The sequence below is a fragment of the Aplysia californica genome, unplaced genomic scaffold (assembly GCF_000002075.1).
Source record: "Aplysia californica isolate F4 #8 unplaced genomic scaffold, AplCal3.0 scaffold00001, whole genome shotgun sequence".
Lineage (NCBI taxonomy): Eukaryota > Metazoa > Mollusca > Gastropoda > Aplysiida > Aplysiidae > Aplysia > Aplysia californica.
The window spans coordinates 508098-524302 of record NW_004797271.1 but is presented as its reverse complement, the minus strand read 5'-3'; the positions used below and the strand labels follow the sequence as shown (position 1 = coordinate 524302).

The 16205-nt window shown below is 40.7% G+C and overlaps 1 protein-coding gene across 1 annotated transcript; it reads left to right on the top strand.

Moving 5' to 3' along the window:
- The first annotated feature begins 25 nt into the window (after positions 1–25).
- Positions 26–14072, top strand: LOC101848850 (parafibromin). Its single transcript, XM_005088782.2, has 14 exons — positions 26–198; positions 2710–2815; positions 4083–4212; positions 4530–4588; positions 5134–5216; positions 5681–5903; positions 6319–6423; positions 7338–7410; positions 7724–7918; positions 8317–8404; positions 9053–9190; positions 9764–9855; positions 11017–11158; positions 12928–14072. The coding sequence occupies exons 1-14, from the start codon at positions 68–70 to the stop codon at positions 12962–12964; spliced, it is 1602 nt and encodes a 533-aa protein (XP_005088839.1). The 5' UTR covers positions 26–67; the 3' UTR covers positions 12965–14072.
- Positions 14073–16205: the final 2133 nt, after the last annotated feature.

Genomic DNA, 16205 nt, shown 5'->3' with positions numbered 1-16205 from the left:
CCAACCCCCCTCAGTGTTTGCCGTTTGCGCAGTTTGCTGCAACCCAAGGTAAACTGAGAGTACAGAGATGGCGGATGTGCTTAGTATTCTCCGTCAGTACAACACCAACAGTAAGGAGATCGTCGAGAAAGATGATCAGATCATATTCGGCGAATTTGCTTGGCCGAAAAATGCCAAGACAAATTATGTCATGTGGGGGTAAGTACACCAGAGCTGTCAAAGTAATTGCGATCTTGCAACACCTATTATCGATAATGTTTGACTGGCCCCAAACTAAACACACCGCCGACTTTCTCGAATGTTGACTTTGACTTTGAAAAAGTATTTTCCTGTTTACTGAGACTCCAACGGAATTGAACAGTCAGATGTGATAGATCAGTCAAATGTAGAGTACTGGATAGACACAAATAAAAGGAAAATATAGCCTTTTCTAATGCAGCATCAGCTTCGGTTTTGAATGAGTGAAGAAATGACCTGTGCCTGTATTTTGGGTGTATTCTGTATAAATCACTAAATGGTGTAAGTTGTAGGTGTCAGTAAAGAGTAGAATCCAGATCTATATAGATCTAGTAAAAAAGACATTAACTTAATAAAGTGTATGTCCTTGAGTCTTGAGTTGTAGGCTTATAATTGTAGTATGATCTGTCGGTGCTTTTTCGGTAGTTCCCACCCCCCTTATTTGAGCCTGACCTACATCTAGATCTAGATCTAGATCTATACGTTTGATTCGCGGTGAGCTAAGATATCAAACCTAACAACTGCAAAACATTAAATTATGGTAAAATTCAGGGGGGCATGCCCCCCTGAAACCCCCCTACTCTTGTGGCTCAAACCCGTGAATAAAATTGCGGGGTGGGAACTACCGAAAAAGCGCCGATCTGTCTTCAGGTCTCTTTTCGTGCTCTTCTCCTTACCTCACCTTGAACTTGAGGGCAATGAGGGGCATAGATTCTAGGTTAGACCCAGAGAGGCTCAGCTGAGTCAGCCTGTGTACTGAGTGAGAGTGTAGGTCACAGTACAACTACAATAACAATAGGACCTAGAATCTAGATCTAGAGATATCTAGATTTCTAGTTATTTTTATGGCAACTTATATTGATGGCACTCACATTTCAAAGGACTGAGAAAAAAAAATCCAAACAAAATTGAGCCATTGAGGCAGAGGGAAAGAAATACATTAAATGTGCAGGAAGCAGATTAACTCTTGTCCTGCATCTGTGCTGAGATATGAATCTTATCAGCAACCGCTTACGTCGGACGTTCCGGGCAGGCCGCTGGGGTCACTCAGTGTGTACTGTTGGTGTACTGTGCGCATGCCTGGAAATGTGTGTTTTTCCCATGAATACCGTGGGAGTGTGTTAATCGATGATGAAAATAACGCTCTATCTTTCATAGCTTTCCTTTCTATTGATAAAGTGTTACTACTAACACATGAAATAACCCCTTCTCATAAGCTGATAAGACATTATGAGTAGTTACGCCCATTCGAATAACCTTTCTAGACGCTCTTATTGTTATGAATGACCTGGGGTTCGAAAGGGGATAATATTGTTCAATTTCCGAATGTTTTGCACTCAAATTGTTCTTTGTACCTGCACAATGGTATTCAAAATTATCAAACAAACTTATTTTTTATCAGGTAGCACCATTTCATACAAAATCAAGCTCATTTGAAAGATTTTGTAAAGAAAAATTGGGTCAATTTGATCTATAATTTCATTAGAACGAACATCTAGAGCTACCAACTTGGCGTGTTTTGAATGAGATGTATGCCTCGGTTACGAACCAACGCAGGCGGTTCTAGAAGAAGGCCAAAATGCACACAAACTCAAGCAGGCTGACACACATACACTTGAGCTGCGTGAATGTGGATCCGACGCGGGACCTGCATTGAACGAGAGATTATAATGCTCGGCGCACGTGCGCTGAGCCAGGGGCCAGACTGACGAGGGACCAGAACGCAGGCGAGGTGCCGAAATAGGCTCATCGGGCGACATAAACCCGTCCCCCCGTAGGACGAGGGTTAAAATGTGCTTCGAGTTTGATTGGAACATTTTTGCTACCCCTACAAATACAAAACACTTAGTAGCCTTAATATATCTTTACCAATGTTTATTTCCTCATCATGGTAGTAAAAGCCAAGTCATGGTTCCTAATTCGGTTATGATTATTGAAGGCTGTGTTGTGTGAATAAATCAGTCTTGTTATTTAAAATTTTTTAATTCAAGTCTAGAAGCTTTTGTAGAAAGTTATGTAATGGAAATGTACTCTCAATATCAAACTTGTGTAGGATTTCATTTAATTTTCTCTTCTACTTCTAATACTTTAAAAAAATTAATTTTGTGGTAAGTGTTTTATGGCGCTCGATAAGGTCATATATGAGCACACGGGACACATTAAACATTTTCAGTGGGTAGGATATTTTAAGTTTTGTGTGGATTGCGGCCGAAGCCTACTCTTATCAATTTTGGAGTGCCAAGGGTTCTCTAATATGTGTAACTTGTACGGGACCTTAGAGATTTTTCACCCTGAGAAGGTTACGTGTAGATCTTACCTACCATAAGATCAGGGTGTTGCTGAAAGACAGCAATAAGAAGGAGCCAAGGAGTAGCAGTAGAAAGGTAAGGTTGTTTTGTTAGCATCATTGTCATCATGATCATGTATGAATGTAGTTAGTCCTGTAGATAACAGCTGAACTTTTGTTTTCAGGACTGGCAAAGACGGTGTGGCAAAGGAGTACTACACTTTAGACTCAATTCTTTTCCTTCTTCGCAATGTCCAGTTGCAGCATCCTCTCTATGTCCGAGAAGCTGTCGTAAGTATTTATTGTCCAAACAACTAAATGATATTAATTACAGTCGAACCTGCCCTGACGGCCACCTCTATATAAGACAGCCACCTGTACAAACGACCACTTTCCATTTCCCCCCTTGCGTTTTTTCTATTTAACTGTGTAAAACGGGCACCTGTCCAACGCGGCCGCGGCCACCATATTTTAACACACAGCCCCTATAACTCCAAGTAATAACACCTGTCTTAAACGGCCACCTTAGTGACTCCATTACGTTTTGTCATAAATTGTGCATTGGCCCCTGGTGTTGTGGGCGAGCCGTCATAATCCAATCATCTGTTTGTTGTTAGGTAGTCCCTCCAACCGATCATGTTGCATAGGCCCCTCCCACTGTTGACCAATAAGTAGTTTAGTTTTAGTAGAGGTTTTACGGTGCTCGCAACTGCATAAGGTCATATGACTGCCAGAAGATTAGAGGTGTTACAAGAGAGTAACAAACACAAAAAAGAAGAAGGGGAGATAAGGATGATAGATGTTCGATAGGAAAGAAGGAGCAAACCACACCAGAGCACCCGCCAACCACCCACGACCAATAGGTAACAAATTTTCAGCTGCTGGTGAGGTAAGCGTGTGATCCCTCATAACCCATAAGCCCCGCCCAGAACTCGTACACAAATCGTAAGTGAGATGAGTGGTCACTGTTTACCCAGTCTGTAACAAAGTAGCAATGGACATCAACATGAACTTGTGACAGAAGTGTCGCTCGTTCTTTGAGTGGTGGCGACCCCATGTGTTTGTTTTACCATAGCACTCGGTCCTCCTTGTCTGACACATTTCGTACAACAACAACTAAAATGCGACTACCTTAGGTTGGGACCTCAGAAAGGAATGGCTTGTTTTCTTCATCTTGATCAGTTCTGCCTAAGACAGCCACCTGTCTTATACGGCCACTTTTCTCCTTGACAATGGGTGGCCGTCTTACACAGGTTCGACTGTATATAATTTTGAAGTTAAAGGAGGGGTTGGCAAGCTGAGGGTTTTTATTAAAGCTTTTGAATGGTCTGCTCCTTCTAATTCTTTTGACTTTTCTGTAACATAATCCTGGAGTAATGTGATATTTATGATGCTGACTTGACGAAAACTAGAACCCAGCTACAATATATTCAATTGAATTGCTGTAAATGTAGGTTAAGTATATTAAAATGGTGGGCTGTGCTCAACTTTAATCATTGGTGTAAATGAGCATGTTTCAATACTAAATTCATGGTGCATGTTTGTGCTGTTCCTTCAGGCTGCAGACATCAGCGTGGTTCGTCGTCCAGACCGGAAAGATTTGTTGGCTTACCTGAATGGAGAGACGGCCACAGCGAGCAGCATCGACAAAAGTGCTCCCCTTGAAATCTCACAGAGACCCACACAAAGTAAGTGGTTTGGGGGGGGTTGGTGTTTATTTTTTAAAATAATAACTGAACACAACAGAAATGTTTGTTGTGGATGCTGTTGCTTTTTCCATCATGTATGGGTTGTCACTCCACTTTCTTATATGCACTCGTTCTTCTTCAAGTGCCTGATCTGAATTCCAGCAGTTAATGAGATCACTTTGGTGTGGTCTGAACTAGTTAAGTCCTGGTCAGTGTATGATGTAATGTGGCCTCTTAAAGTGACGGCCGATTCACTTTTTACTATGTGTAAACCACGACAATGTTGCTTATATTGTTCCTTCTTTCTTTATTTCCAGTCAAAAGAACTGCTGAAGATGCTGGGGGTGAAAGTGAGAAAAAGAAGCCAAGATTGGAGGTTAGTGGGCTTTTTTGTGGTTGTTCATTTGGTATGTGTGCTTTTTTTGTTGTGTTGACTATTATTTTTTTTTACTTTAATAAAAGCTTTGCTGACAGGCTATGTCAATTTGACTTACATGTTATTCATTATAATTCTTTCACTGTTGTAATTATATTACTATTGACTCATTCGCAATGCTAATGAGAAATTGACTTTTCACTTAAGCCCTCTTTTATGTGTTTGCTGCCAGACTTCTCAGGCAAGGAAAAACAGCTGATCCTGGCAGAGGTGGATAAGAAATTAATTTGCAAAACATTTAAGTGACAATGGACCCAACACGCAAGTTGATGAGGCATAGGAGGCCTATTTGTGTAAACTTTTACCCTGTTTTACCCTTTTAACTTTGTTAATATCCCTTGATATATCCTGAAATTTGAACATAGTGGAATGATTTCTCTGTACCGTCGATTTTGCTATGTGCATGCAAGACAGTGTGTTATTTTTGTATGTCTTGATTATTCATTATTTTCTCCCCCCCCTCACCACCACCACCACACACACAGGACCCGCAAGTCCAAATGGACAAGTTGAACTGGATCAACAAGATTGACGGAGGCCGCGAGTCTTCTGTGCTTCCCTTACCGGGGTACGATCCCTCTGCTTGAGATTTATAGCATCAGCTTCCACTTTGTTATAATTTTTGTCATTGTTTTTATAGTTGTAGTGGTTGTATTGTCGATCCTTCCACTGTGAGTGGTTGGAGAGCACTATTTGTAGTTCATAATTTTCTGTTTGTCTGTTCGCCTTGCTTTTTCCCAGCCATAGATGACTATGTTTGTGTTGATGTACTTCTCTTCACACTAGCAAGCAAGGTCATTTTATCGAGGCATTGAATAAAGTTACCTTTGAATCCTTTTTAGAAATTAAACTCGTTCAAAGATGTTCTTTTGTTTTCAAATAAATCCAAAAGGTTAGTTGATATAGTTATTTTGAAAAAATTAGTTTGAGCTGAAATTTTCATTTGTTCGTGAATATTTTTTTTAAAGTTCTCATGAAATGAAACAAAAGTTGACATGTGCTAAGATATTGTGGTTTTTTCTTGTACTTTAGAACGTCTTCCCTGCATGAAGCCATGCCCATGGAGAAAATCGCAGCTTTGAAGGCCAAGATTTTGGCCTTGAGGCGTACCAAAATCAAGGGGGACGATGACCTTCAGGCTGGCACCATGGAACAGAGGACATTTGTGGACGCAGAGGTGGACGTGACTCGGGACATTGTCAGCAGAGAGAGATTATGGAGGACAAGGACCACAGTGCTGCAGAGTGTTGGGAAAGTATGTGCTTTCTTTTCTGTTCTTGACTCTGTTTTATTTTACTTTCATCCTTTCTTTTTCTTTAAAAATTAATTATTTTTATAAAAAATTCAAACTCTTTCCATGTTAGAACGGTTTCCACAATTGTTCTAGACCGGTGAATCGTAAATGTTATAGGTTGAAGGCGGGGTTGGGAATATTGAAGAAGTATGTTCTTTCTTTCTTAGTTCAAAAAAATCCAGGTAATTTTTTTTTCTCCCTTTTTTTGTTGTTGGTGGAAATAAGTGCTTACTCTTTCCATTTCAGAGGAGTTTTCCTCTGTTGTTTGTGTTTGTGTGTCCATGCACTTAAAAGCTGGTATTATTGTGTCAATGTTATACTATCCATCCGACTAACCTAAATTGTTCTTCCCCTTCTCTCCTTCCCCTTTGTCTAGCAATTTGCTAAGAACATCTTCAGCATCCTCCAGTCTATCAAAGCCCGCGAGGAAGGCTCTCAGCGCTCTCACGGCAGCTCACAGAACCCTATCACAGCATCTGTGGTGAGTCGTGTCTACATGTCTTGTTTATTGTTTAATGTGTACGTGAGTGTGTGTCTCGTGTGTGTGTGTGTGTATGTGTGCATGCGCGAATATTGTTCGTACATGCATTTATGTAAAGCGCTTAGAGCTGTGTTCAAATGGGAGTGGGCGCTATAGAAATGATCTACATTATTATTATTATTATTATTATTATTTGTTTTAACCGATTTACCAGTAGAAAGAAAGGATTTGCAATGTCAGTTTCAGCATCTGGCACTTGGAAATGAAGAAGAAGATTAGTCTTCTGGCGGAAGTAATTTTTCCCCCTTATTTTTTAGAGATGTTAAAGATTAGCAGCATGAGGATTTTGGTCTTTAGTGCCTTAACGGAATGAACATGAGCACATGTCTGCTGAAGTGTGACTACTTTCGTCCATAAAAGCGCACACCACAGTGTCAGTACTTTAAACGTGATGACTGGAGTGCACGTCTCAATATGATTATCTTTACCCTTCGGTGTGCTGAAGTCACGCCTTAGGATACAGTGGTGTAAATATCTAGTAGTCAATGCACAGGATCTTTTATGTTTTATGTACAGATTTTGTAGGTGTAGTGAGGGAGTTTGATCTCAAAATTTTAATTATTGGATTTGTTTAGATTGTTGATTGATTAGCTTGTAGGGGGGGGGGGGAGACTCCTTCAAAGCTGCAAAGGAATAAGTAGCTTAGATTGTTGATAGAATAATTGGGAATTGGTCAGGGGGGGGGGGGGCCTTTAAGGTTTAAATAGCATTTATACTGTAGATGAAATAGATGTGGGGTAGTTTCTAAAGGTTTAAGTGGTGATCCCTGCTTGTATGAAGGGAATATGATTTCTCTGCCTGTCATTTCCGGTGATAGATACATTTTGGTGAGGAAAAGGTTTGTTCTGTTCCAGTCCCAGCCAAGGCAGCCTCAGGTGATCAGCAGCTACAACAGATACGATCAGGAGAGGTACAAGGGAAAAGGAGGTGAGAGATTCTATGAATGACTCATGGGAATTACATGAAGATCATGAATAACTCTTTTCTCTTTTGCATTTGCTCTTTCTCTCCTCTCTGTCTGTCTGTCTGTCTGTCTGTCTGTCTGTCTGTCTGTCTCTCTCTCTCTCTCTCTCTCTCTCTCTCTCTCTCTCTCTCTTTCTCTCTCTCCTCCACAACCCCCTTTATTTGACTTACATTATTCACCAACTTCCCTCTCCCGCGTCCTCCCTTCCTCTGTTGATTATTTCACCAACCCCACATCCTCCCTGATCATTTCACCAACTTCCCTCTCCGTCCTCAGCCCCCGACACTGATGGCTTCAATATCAACACAATGGGCACTTTCCACGGTATGACGCTCAAGTCGCTCACAGAGGGCGCCCAGGCCCGCAAGATGCCCCAGCCCACGCCACAGCCAGTCCCGCAACCCGCCCCCGTGCAGCAGACGGCCACGCGGCCCATCTCACAGGCCAGGCCGCCGCCCAACATGAAGAAAGGTAACGCTGTTAGCTTGTTCACTTTTCTTGGGTGTTTTGGGTTTTTTTGGGTTTTTTTTCTAGTTGAAGAAAAAACCCAACCCACTCAACTCTTTCTGTGGTTTAGGCTCAACAGTTGCTAAAACAAATTTTTTGTTTGTGAGGGCAGTTCAGAAGTTCATCGAAGGATATCTGTATGCACATGTTTGTGAGTGCATGTATATATATATGGGAGTGAGAAAGTAGGGGGAGAAAGACTTTGTTTGTACATGTATTGTTGCTATTGATGATACACTGTGTTTGCTGGTGTAATATTTGCCTTTTAAGTGCATTGAGCAGTCACAGTGGGAAATGTGTTATACATGTAAATGATCAGTTATTGTTATTGTCAGTAAGATATTTGTTTTACCTGTCTGTAGGTTCACGGACTCCCATCATCATCATCCCCGCGGCGTCTACGTCGCTGGTCACGATGCTGAATGCAAAGGATGTGTTGCAGGATCTTAAGTAAGAAAGTCGCTATTGATTTTTTTTTACCACTGTTGATGTCCCTGTCTGCTAATGTCCCACCGCAATAAAAGTCCCTGTCTATAATGAGCTAATGTCTCACTACTGTTGATGAGCATACTGCGCTAATGTCCCACCATTGTTGATATTTGGGTGGTTAGAGGGTGCTCTGGTGTGGTTTGCTACTTCTTTCCTATGAAACGTTTATTTTCCTTATCTCTCCTCCTTTTTCATGTTTTTTTGCTCTCTTGTAACACCTCTAATCTTTTGCCCTTATTGTGTTGGAAGTGCCATAAAACTTTTACTATTAGAACTGAATGTTCTGCGCGAATATCTCACCATTGTTGATGCCCCTGTGTGCTAATGTCCCACCATTATTGATGTCCCTGTCTGCTATTGTCCCGCAATTATTGATGCCCCTATCTACTAATGTCCCTGTTGATGTCCCTGTTTGCTAATGTCCCACCACTGTTGATGTCCCTGTTCACTAATGTCCCACCACTGTTGATATCCCTGTTTGCTAATGTCCCACCACTGTTGATCTCCCTGTTTGCTAATGTCCCGCCATTATTAATATCCCTGTTTGCTAATGTCCCGCCATTATTAATATCCCTGTTTGCTAATGTCCCACCACTGTTGCTGTTTCAGATTTGTGAGCACGGAGGACAAGAAGGCGGCGGGGGCCAAGAGAGACAATGAAGTTCTCATCCATCGCCGCAAGGAGGCGGGCCAGACGGTGCCCTACCGCATCATAGACAACCCTCTCAAGCTCACGTCAGATGACTGGTACTGTCTCTTGTTTTTGTTGTTGATTTTTTTTTTTCCTCCTCCTCCCTTTCTTCTTCTTCTTCTTCTTCTTCTTCTTCTTCTTCTTCTTCTTCTTCTTCTTTTTTTTCTCCTCCTCCTCCTCCTCCTCCTCCTCCTCCTCCTCGTGCTCCTCTTATTCTTTGAAAACTCAAACTTGGCACTTCTCTTTCTTAGGGACACAAGTGTATTAAATTCTAGTTTATTTGAGAGAGAGCTGTGGTTCTGAGGAGTACACATAATTACGCCTTTGGTCTTTTCTTTCTCCCTGTTGCCCTTTTCTCTTCATCTTCTTTGTATTCATTAGTTATAATGGCCTTTGGCATGTGCCCTTGAATAGGTGATTGCCTTGGCATGTGGCTGTTCAAGCAAGTTGTTTTTAAAAAAAATATTTATTTGTTCATTTATTTATTTAATTAATTATTTATGCCATCGTTAATTAAATTCCCAGCATGGATAAAAAGAGTGATTAAATTTTATTGTACAAGAATTTGCTTTTGCTTTTTTTCCCCACAATGTGTAATTTGTGTTCCCTCTGTGTGTGATCCTGTGCAGGGACCGTGTAGTGGCCGTGTTTGTGCAGGGACCCGCCTGGCAGTTCAAGGGCTGGCCTTGGAACGGAAACCCTGTGGAAATATTCTCCAAGAGTAAGTGATGATCCAGTTTCAGTTTGTGTTTTTTGACATTTTCTGTGTATCACTTCAAAAGATTAACAGATTTCAGATCCTTTTACGCGCCAAATTTCACATCGTCGTTTCTCATAAAAAGGTCAGTGAACACATTTCTGAAAGAAAAAAAAAAAATTGTCAAAATAGTGTGTTCCTTCGTGGTAGTTGACCCTCATAGTTTCCTGTGTGAATTGGGCAAGGTTGTTTCTTTCATCTCACTGAACCCTGGCTGATCACCCTTGCCGTGATGCTTTAGGATGATTCTAAAAGTGCAAAATTAATGAACCAACACAAATAAGTGATTGAGGATCGGGGAACCTCGTCAAAATTTTCTAAACTAAACTTCATCTTTAAAAGTTCAATATAATGAATTTTTTTTTTGCATTTTAAAAGAAAGTCCCCCGACATTCTGCTTGTTGGTCTTGCCTTTTTCCTTGCTTTGAATGTCAACGTACTTCACTTTTCTCAAACTATTCAAACTAATATGAAAAATGGACGCGGGTGGTTGGTGGAGGGCTATAGTGTTTTAGTTTTAGTAGAGGTTTTACGGCGCTCGCAACTGGATAAGGTCATATGATCGCCAGGAGATTAGAGGTGCTACAAGAGAGTAACAAACATAAAAAAGAAGAAGGGGAGATAAGGATGATAGATGTTTGATCGGAAAGAAGAAGCAAATCACGCCAGAGCACCCACCAACCACCCACTGCTATAGTGTGGTTTGCTCCTTTTTTCCTATCAAACATCTATTGTCCATATCTGTTCTCCTTTTATGTGTTTGTTAACACCTCTAATCTTGTGTATTTGTATGATCTAATTGTGTTGCAAGTGCAGTAAAATTTTTACTAAAACAAACCCCCAAAATGGACGATTTAGAGTTAGCTTTTTTTCTTTACGTTTGGTTTATTTTCGCTTTGTCTAGTATGAGACTTCTACATGATGCTGACTGTTGTTTAGTTTGACGTTTTGTATACGTATTTGTCTGAAGTGGATTTTTTTTTTAGTGATATATTTTTCTTGTGTGAGAGAAAATGGAGTATTTTGAATCATAAGTCTTCCTTGTGTTTAAAGAAAACGGGAGATTTTTTTTTTTAGTTTAATGATTTTTTAATGTACAGTATTTGATTTTCCTCTTCCGTCCAGTCAAAGCCTTCCATCTCAAGTGGACAGAGCTGCCCCTGGACGGTAATGTGAAGAAGTGGTCAGTGCATGTGATGAGCCTGGACAGACACAGAAGACATCTGGACCGTGCGACGCTACAGCAGTTCTGGGAACATCTGGACAAGTACGTTGTGCCAGTTTTTGTTGTTGGTGGTGGTGGTGGTATTGTTTGTGTTGTTATTGGTGATAGTGATGTTGTGATGAAAGCGTTACAGCAGTGCTGGGAATATCTGGACAAGTATGTTGTGCTAAGTTGTTGTTATTGGTGGTGGTGGCGTTGTTGCTGTTATTGGTGGTGGTAGTGTTGTGATGGCCACATTGCAGCAGTAGTGAGAACATCTGGACAAGTACTTTGTGCTAGTTTTTGTTGTTGTTGGTGGTTGTGGTTGTGTTTTTGTTAATGGTGGTGGTGTTTTTGTTAATGGTGGTGGTGGTGGTGGTAGTGTTGTGATGACCACGGACCACATTACAGCAGTGTTGGGGACATTTCCATAAGTGTGTGCTGATGGTGGTAATGTATTTACGTTGTCTTTTGTGGTGGTAGAGATGTTTGTGGAAGTGGTGGTGGCGGTAATGTAGTCTTTGGTGGTGGTAGTGGTGGTGGTGATGGTGGTAATGTTGTGATTCCCACGGACCACATTACTGCAGTGTTGGGAACATTTGCATAAGTGTGTGCTGATGGTGGTAATTTTGTCTTTTGTGGTGCTAGTGGTGGTAGTGATGTTTATATTGGTGGTAATGTTTTCTTTTGTGGTGCTAGTGGTTGTAGTGGTGGTGGTGGTAATGTTGTCTTTGATCGTACTAGTGATGTTGTCTATAGTGGTGATAGTAATGTTTGTGGTGGTGGTGGTTATGTTGTCTTTAGTAGTAGTGGTAGTGATGTTGGTGGTGGTGGTAATGTTACAGGTGTAGTTGTAATTGGTCTTGTTATTGTTTTTGTGTGGTTGGTTGGCGGGTGCTCTGGTGTGGTTTTCTTCTTCTTTCCTATCCAACATCTATCGTCTTTATCTCCCCTCCTTTTGTTTGGTGTTTGTTGCTCTCTTGTAACACCTCTAATCTTCGGCACTTATATGACCTTATAGCGTTGCAAGTGCCGTAAAACACTTATTAAAACGAAAAATTGTTTTTGGTGTTGTGACAGGGTCAAATGACAGCAGTTTTGGGAACCACTACATGGTGGTGGTTGTGGTGTCGTCGTTGTTTTTGCTGATTTAGCATATATATATGTATTTTGTTGTTGGTAGTGATGTTGTGCCAGTGCTGTGGTGTGGTTTGCTCCTTCTTTCTTATGAAACATCTATCATCCTGATCTCTCCTCCTTCTGTGTGGGTGGTTGGCGGGTGTTCTGGTGTGGTTTGCTTGTTCTTTCCTATCCAACATCTGTCGTCCTTATCTCCCCTTCTTTTTTATGTTTGTTACTCTCTTGTAACACCTCTAATCTTCTGGCGCTCATATGACCTTATGCAGTTGCAAGCGCTGTAAAACCTCTACTAAAACTAAAACTAAACCTTCTGTTTTGCGTTTGTTACTCAATTAATAAAAATTATAATCTTTGGCACTTATATGACTTTATTTTGTTGCAAGTGCTGTAAAACTCTTACTCTTACTAAACTGATGTTGTTGATTTGTAGAGGTTTTTTTGTTGCTTTTTTTGTTTTTAAAATAAAAGTTCCCTTGAGATGGCGGGTGCTGGTGCTGTTTCAATTGTTTCTCAAATGAACAACAAATCAAGGTTTTGTTCTGTAGATGGTAGAGGGCACCAGTGGCAAGTCCAACATCTCTTCTTTCCCTCTGTCCTGTCTGTCTTGCTTTTTTCCAGCTCTATAAGACTTGAGCTGATGGATTTTTTCTTTACCTCCATAAACAAAACGAATATTTTGTCTATGTCCTCAGGTACATGTTGAAGTTCAAGCCTCACCTTCGGTTTTAAGTCCTTTGTGAGCATCGGCTGGACTGGACGTTTCTTCGCTCTGGTTTGTTAGCGGGACCTGAGGATATACATGAGCAGCTGATGTTGGTGTTTGTGTGTGGTTGGGTGTGTGCATATGTGAGAGTGTGTGTATGTATGTGTGTGCATGTTTGTGTCTGCATTTTGTATGTGAATTTATGTAAGGAATATAGCCATGTCTGTGTGTATATTTGGTATTCTTTATATGCAAGTCTATGTGAATGCATCTTGAATGGGAGTCTTGTGTAAGAATATCTGTGTGTATGAGCGTGTAGCACACCACCTGTGCTTACACAACACGCATCTGTCAATCCAATGTTAGTCCTTGAATATAATTTACTTCCAGTAGATGTGGATTGGAAAACTAATTTCGATTCATAGCCTGAGTTGAAAAAAAAAGAGCTCTTGATGGTGAATTGTGTGAGACAATGTGCTCTTAATGATGATTTGTATATATTTTTGTTCTCAGTATTGTTCAAACCATGTTGTGTTACTGTGATTTATGTGTCTGCTGGGATGTGTTTGTATCGCACTCAGCCCGGATCGGCCCTGACAGGCAGGATCGTAGCAGCCCATCTCCTAATTGATGTAAATTGTGTCATTTGGGGCTTTAAACAATCGCAATCATACCATGTTTCGTTGTGTTTACCTGCAATGAAAGGTTTTTGTTCACAATAAATAAAGTTTTGATGTATTTCAGCATGATCTTTCACATTGTTATTGCCACAAATTAAACATTTCTGGGTAAAGAAATGTATAGAAACCCCCCCCGCATTTCAGAATCTGTGTGACTTAATGGTGCGTAAATCTGGGGTGAGAGGGGTGCTAAACTTTACTTTTACCCTTTTCTGGTTCTGTGTTTTCTGGTTGGTTTTGACTCAGACAAAATGGAATTGTGTCTGGTGATCTGTGCAGTCATCCGTTCATTAATTTGTTGAGCATTACCAACATGATGATGATAGCTGTCTTTGATTTTGTTGGATTCATGATCATCATCATCACCAGTATCACCATCATCAGCTTTTGATTTCTTAAATTTTTATGACTTGACGGGAAGTAAATGAGTTCAATAAAAAATATATTGATGACAGTAGTCTTCTGTTTCAATTTGTAAAAAAATGTTTTCCTTTAAAGCCCAGGAAATGGTAGGTTTGTAGGTGCTCTGGTGTGTTTGCTCCTTCTTTCCAATCAAATATCTGTCGTTCTGATCTCTCCTCCTTTTTTTGTGTTTGTTACACTTTTGTAACACCTGAAATTTTCAGCACTTATATGACCTTATTGTGTTGCAAGCCTCGTAAAACTTTTACTAAAAAAACAAAACAAAAGCCTAGGAAGCAGGTGGTTGGCGGGTGCTCTGGTGTAGTTTGCTCCTTCTTTCTTATCAAAATCTGCCGTCCTGATCTCTCCTCCATCTTTTTTGTGTTTGTCTCTTTCTTGTAACTCCTGTAATCTTTGGCACTTATATGACCTTATTGTGATGCACATGCTGTAAAACGTTAGTAAAAACTAACCTAAAGAACCCAGGAAAATGAGGCTTAACTCTTTCAGGCCAATGAAACTTTAGGTTGCCTGCCCAAAGACCACGGAAACGGACAGATTGGAATGGAATTTTTCAGTCAATATCTGAGAAACAAGGTAACACAGTGCAGCAAAAGTCTCCTATATATCCTATATATTTATAACTTTGTATTGCAGTGGTTTTTACGCCCACACATCATGCAACAGACAGCGTTCTGTATTGTATGCCCAGTTAGATCGATGGACACACCAAGACAGGGGGGAGAGAGAGATGGAGAAAGTGTGTGTGTGCTCTCTGATTTTTCCAGTTGTGTGTCATCTCCTGAGGCCGAGTTTCCAATGGGCACAAAGACTGTTAATATCCGCACCTGGTCAGTGTTTTATGTTTGTCTTAGTAAGGGTTTACACGCTCGCAACTGCATAGGTCATACGAGCACCAAGGGTTGGATGTCGACATAGAAGTCAGTTTTTGGCGGTGCTCTGGTGTGGTTTGCTCCTCCTGTCCTATAAAAAATCAGTCTTCTCTATCTCCCCTCCTTTTTTGCGTTTGTTACTCCCTTGTAACACCTCTCATCTTCGGCGCTTATATGACCTTATTGTGTTGCAAATGCCGTAAAAGTCTCACTGAAACTAAAAAGCAAAACTGTTAAAAAGGCACAAAATGTTCGTTGTCTGTAGGAAAAACGTTTTCCCCATGTAAAACATACATGATCTGTGAAAAGGCAGCCTTTTGGTCTGAAACAGATAGATTATGATGAAACATTTCCCCACTTGGTCTGTGTTTTATGTTTGTTTTAGTAAGGTTTTACGCTCTCGCAACTGCATATAGGGTCATACGAGCGCCAAGGGTTGGATGTTGACAGAGAAGTCCAAATGGGGAATAAGGCTTACTCTGCTCACCTCTTTAGCCGCAACTCAACAGCACAAAGTTTGCTTTGACTATACTATCAAGGCATCCCGGAAATAGCAGCTGACAAGAGAGTGACAAACATACAAAAAAAGTAGAGGAAAAATGATGATAGCAAGGATGAGGAAAGAAAAAGCAGTAGTTCCCCCTATGTTGTTTCGGCACAGTATGAGCATGACATTGATAAATCAGCCCATTTACAATTCTACTGTGCATAAGACAAGAACATGTTAATATCCCCCCTTTGGGAGTGACCTAAAGACACTTCAGTCAATAGCATCAAAGATACTAAACCCTACAGTAGGGTAAACCATCTTTAGTAGCACTGCCCTGTGGGGGGGGTAGTCTGTGTGTGGTCAGAAACAGACAGATTATGAATCGATTACACATTTCCCTGCTGGTCTGTGTGTAGGGCAGCCTATCCGTCAGAAACAGATAGATTATGCTAGGTCAGTAGTGAGTTTAGACTCAAGTAATGTCAAGCAAGTGTCGGTGACACAGGGATCAGATTGGTGGTCAGTGGGGTGTGTCCTTGAGCAAGACACGACAACCCTAGCTCTAAATACAGGGTGCTGCACAGTGGCGACCGACAGTGGTATGGTTGTAAAATTTTTTGTATCTGTGCAATATTGTGTATTTGTGTATGTATGTATGCACATATTTATAATTATGTATTTATGTATGTATGTTTGCCATTGTAAACCAAAGTGCCCTTCTGGGACAAATAAAAGTGTAATTTTTAAATATTTTTAAATTTATGATAAAACATTTCCCCACTTGGTCTGTGCGCTGGCAAGT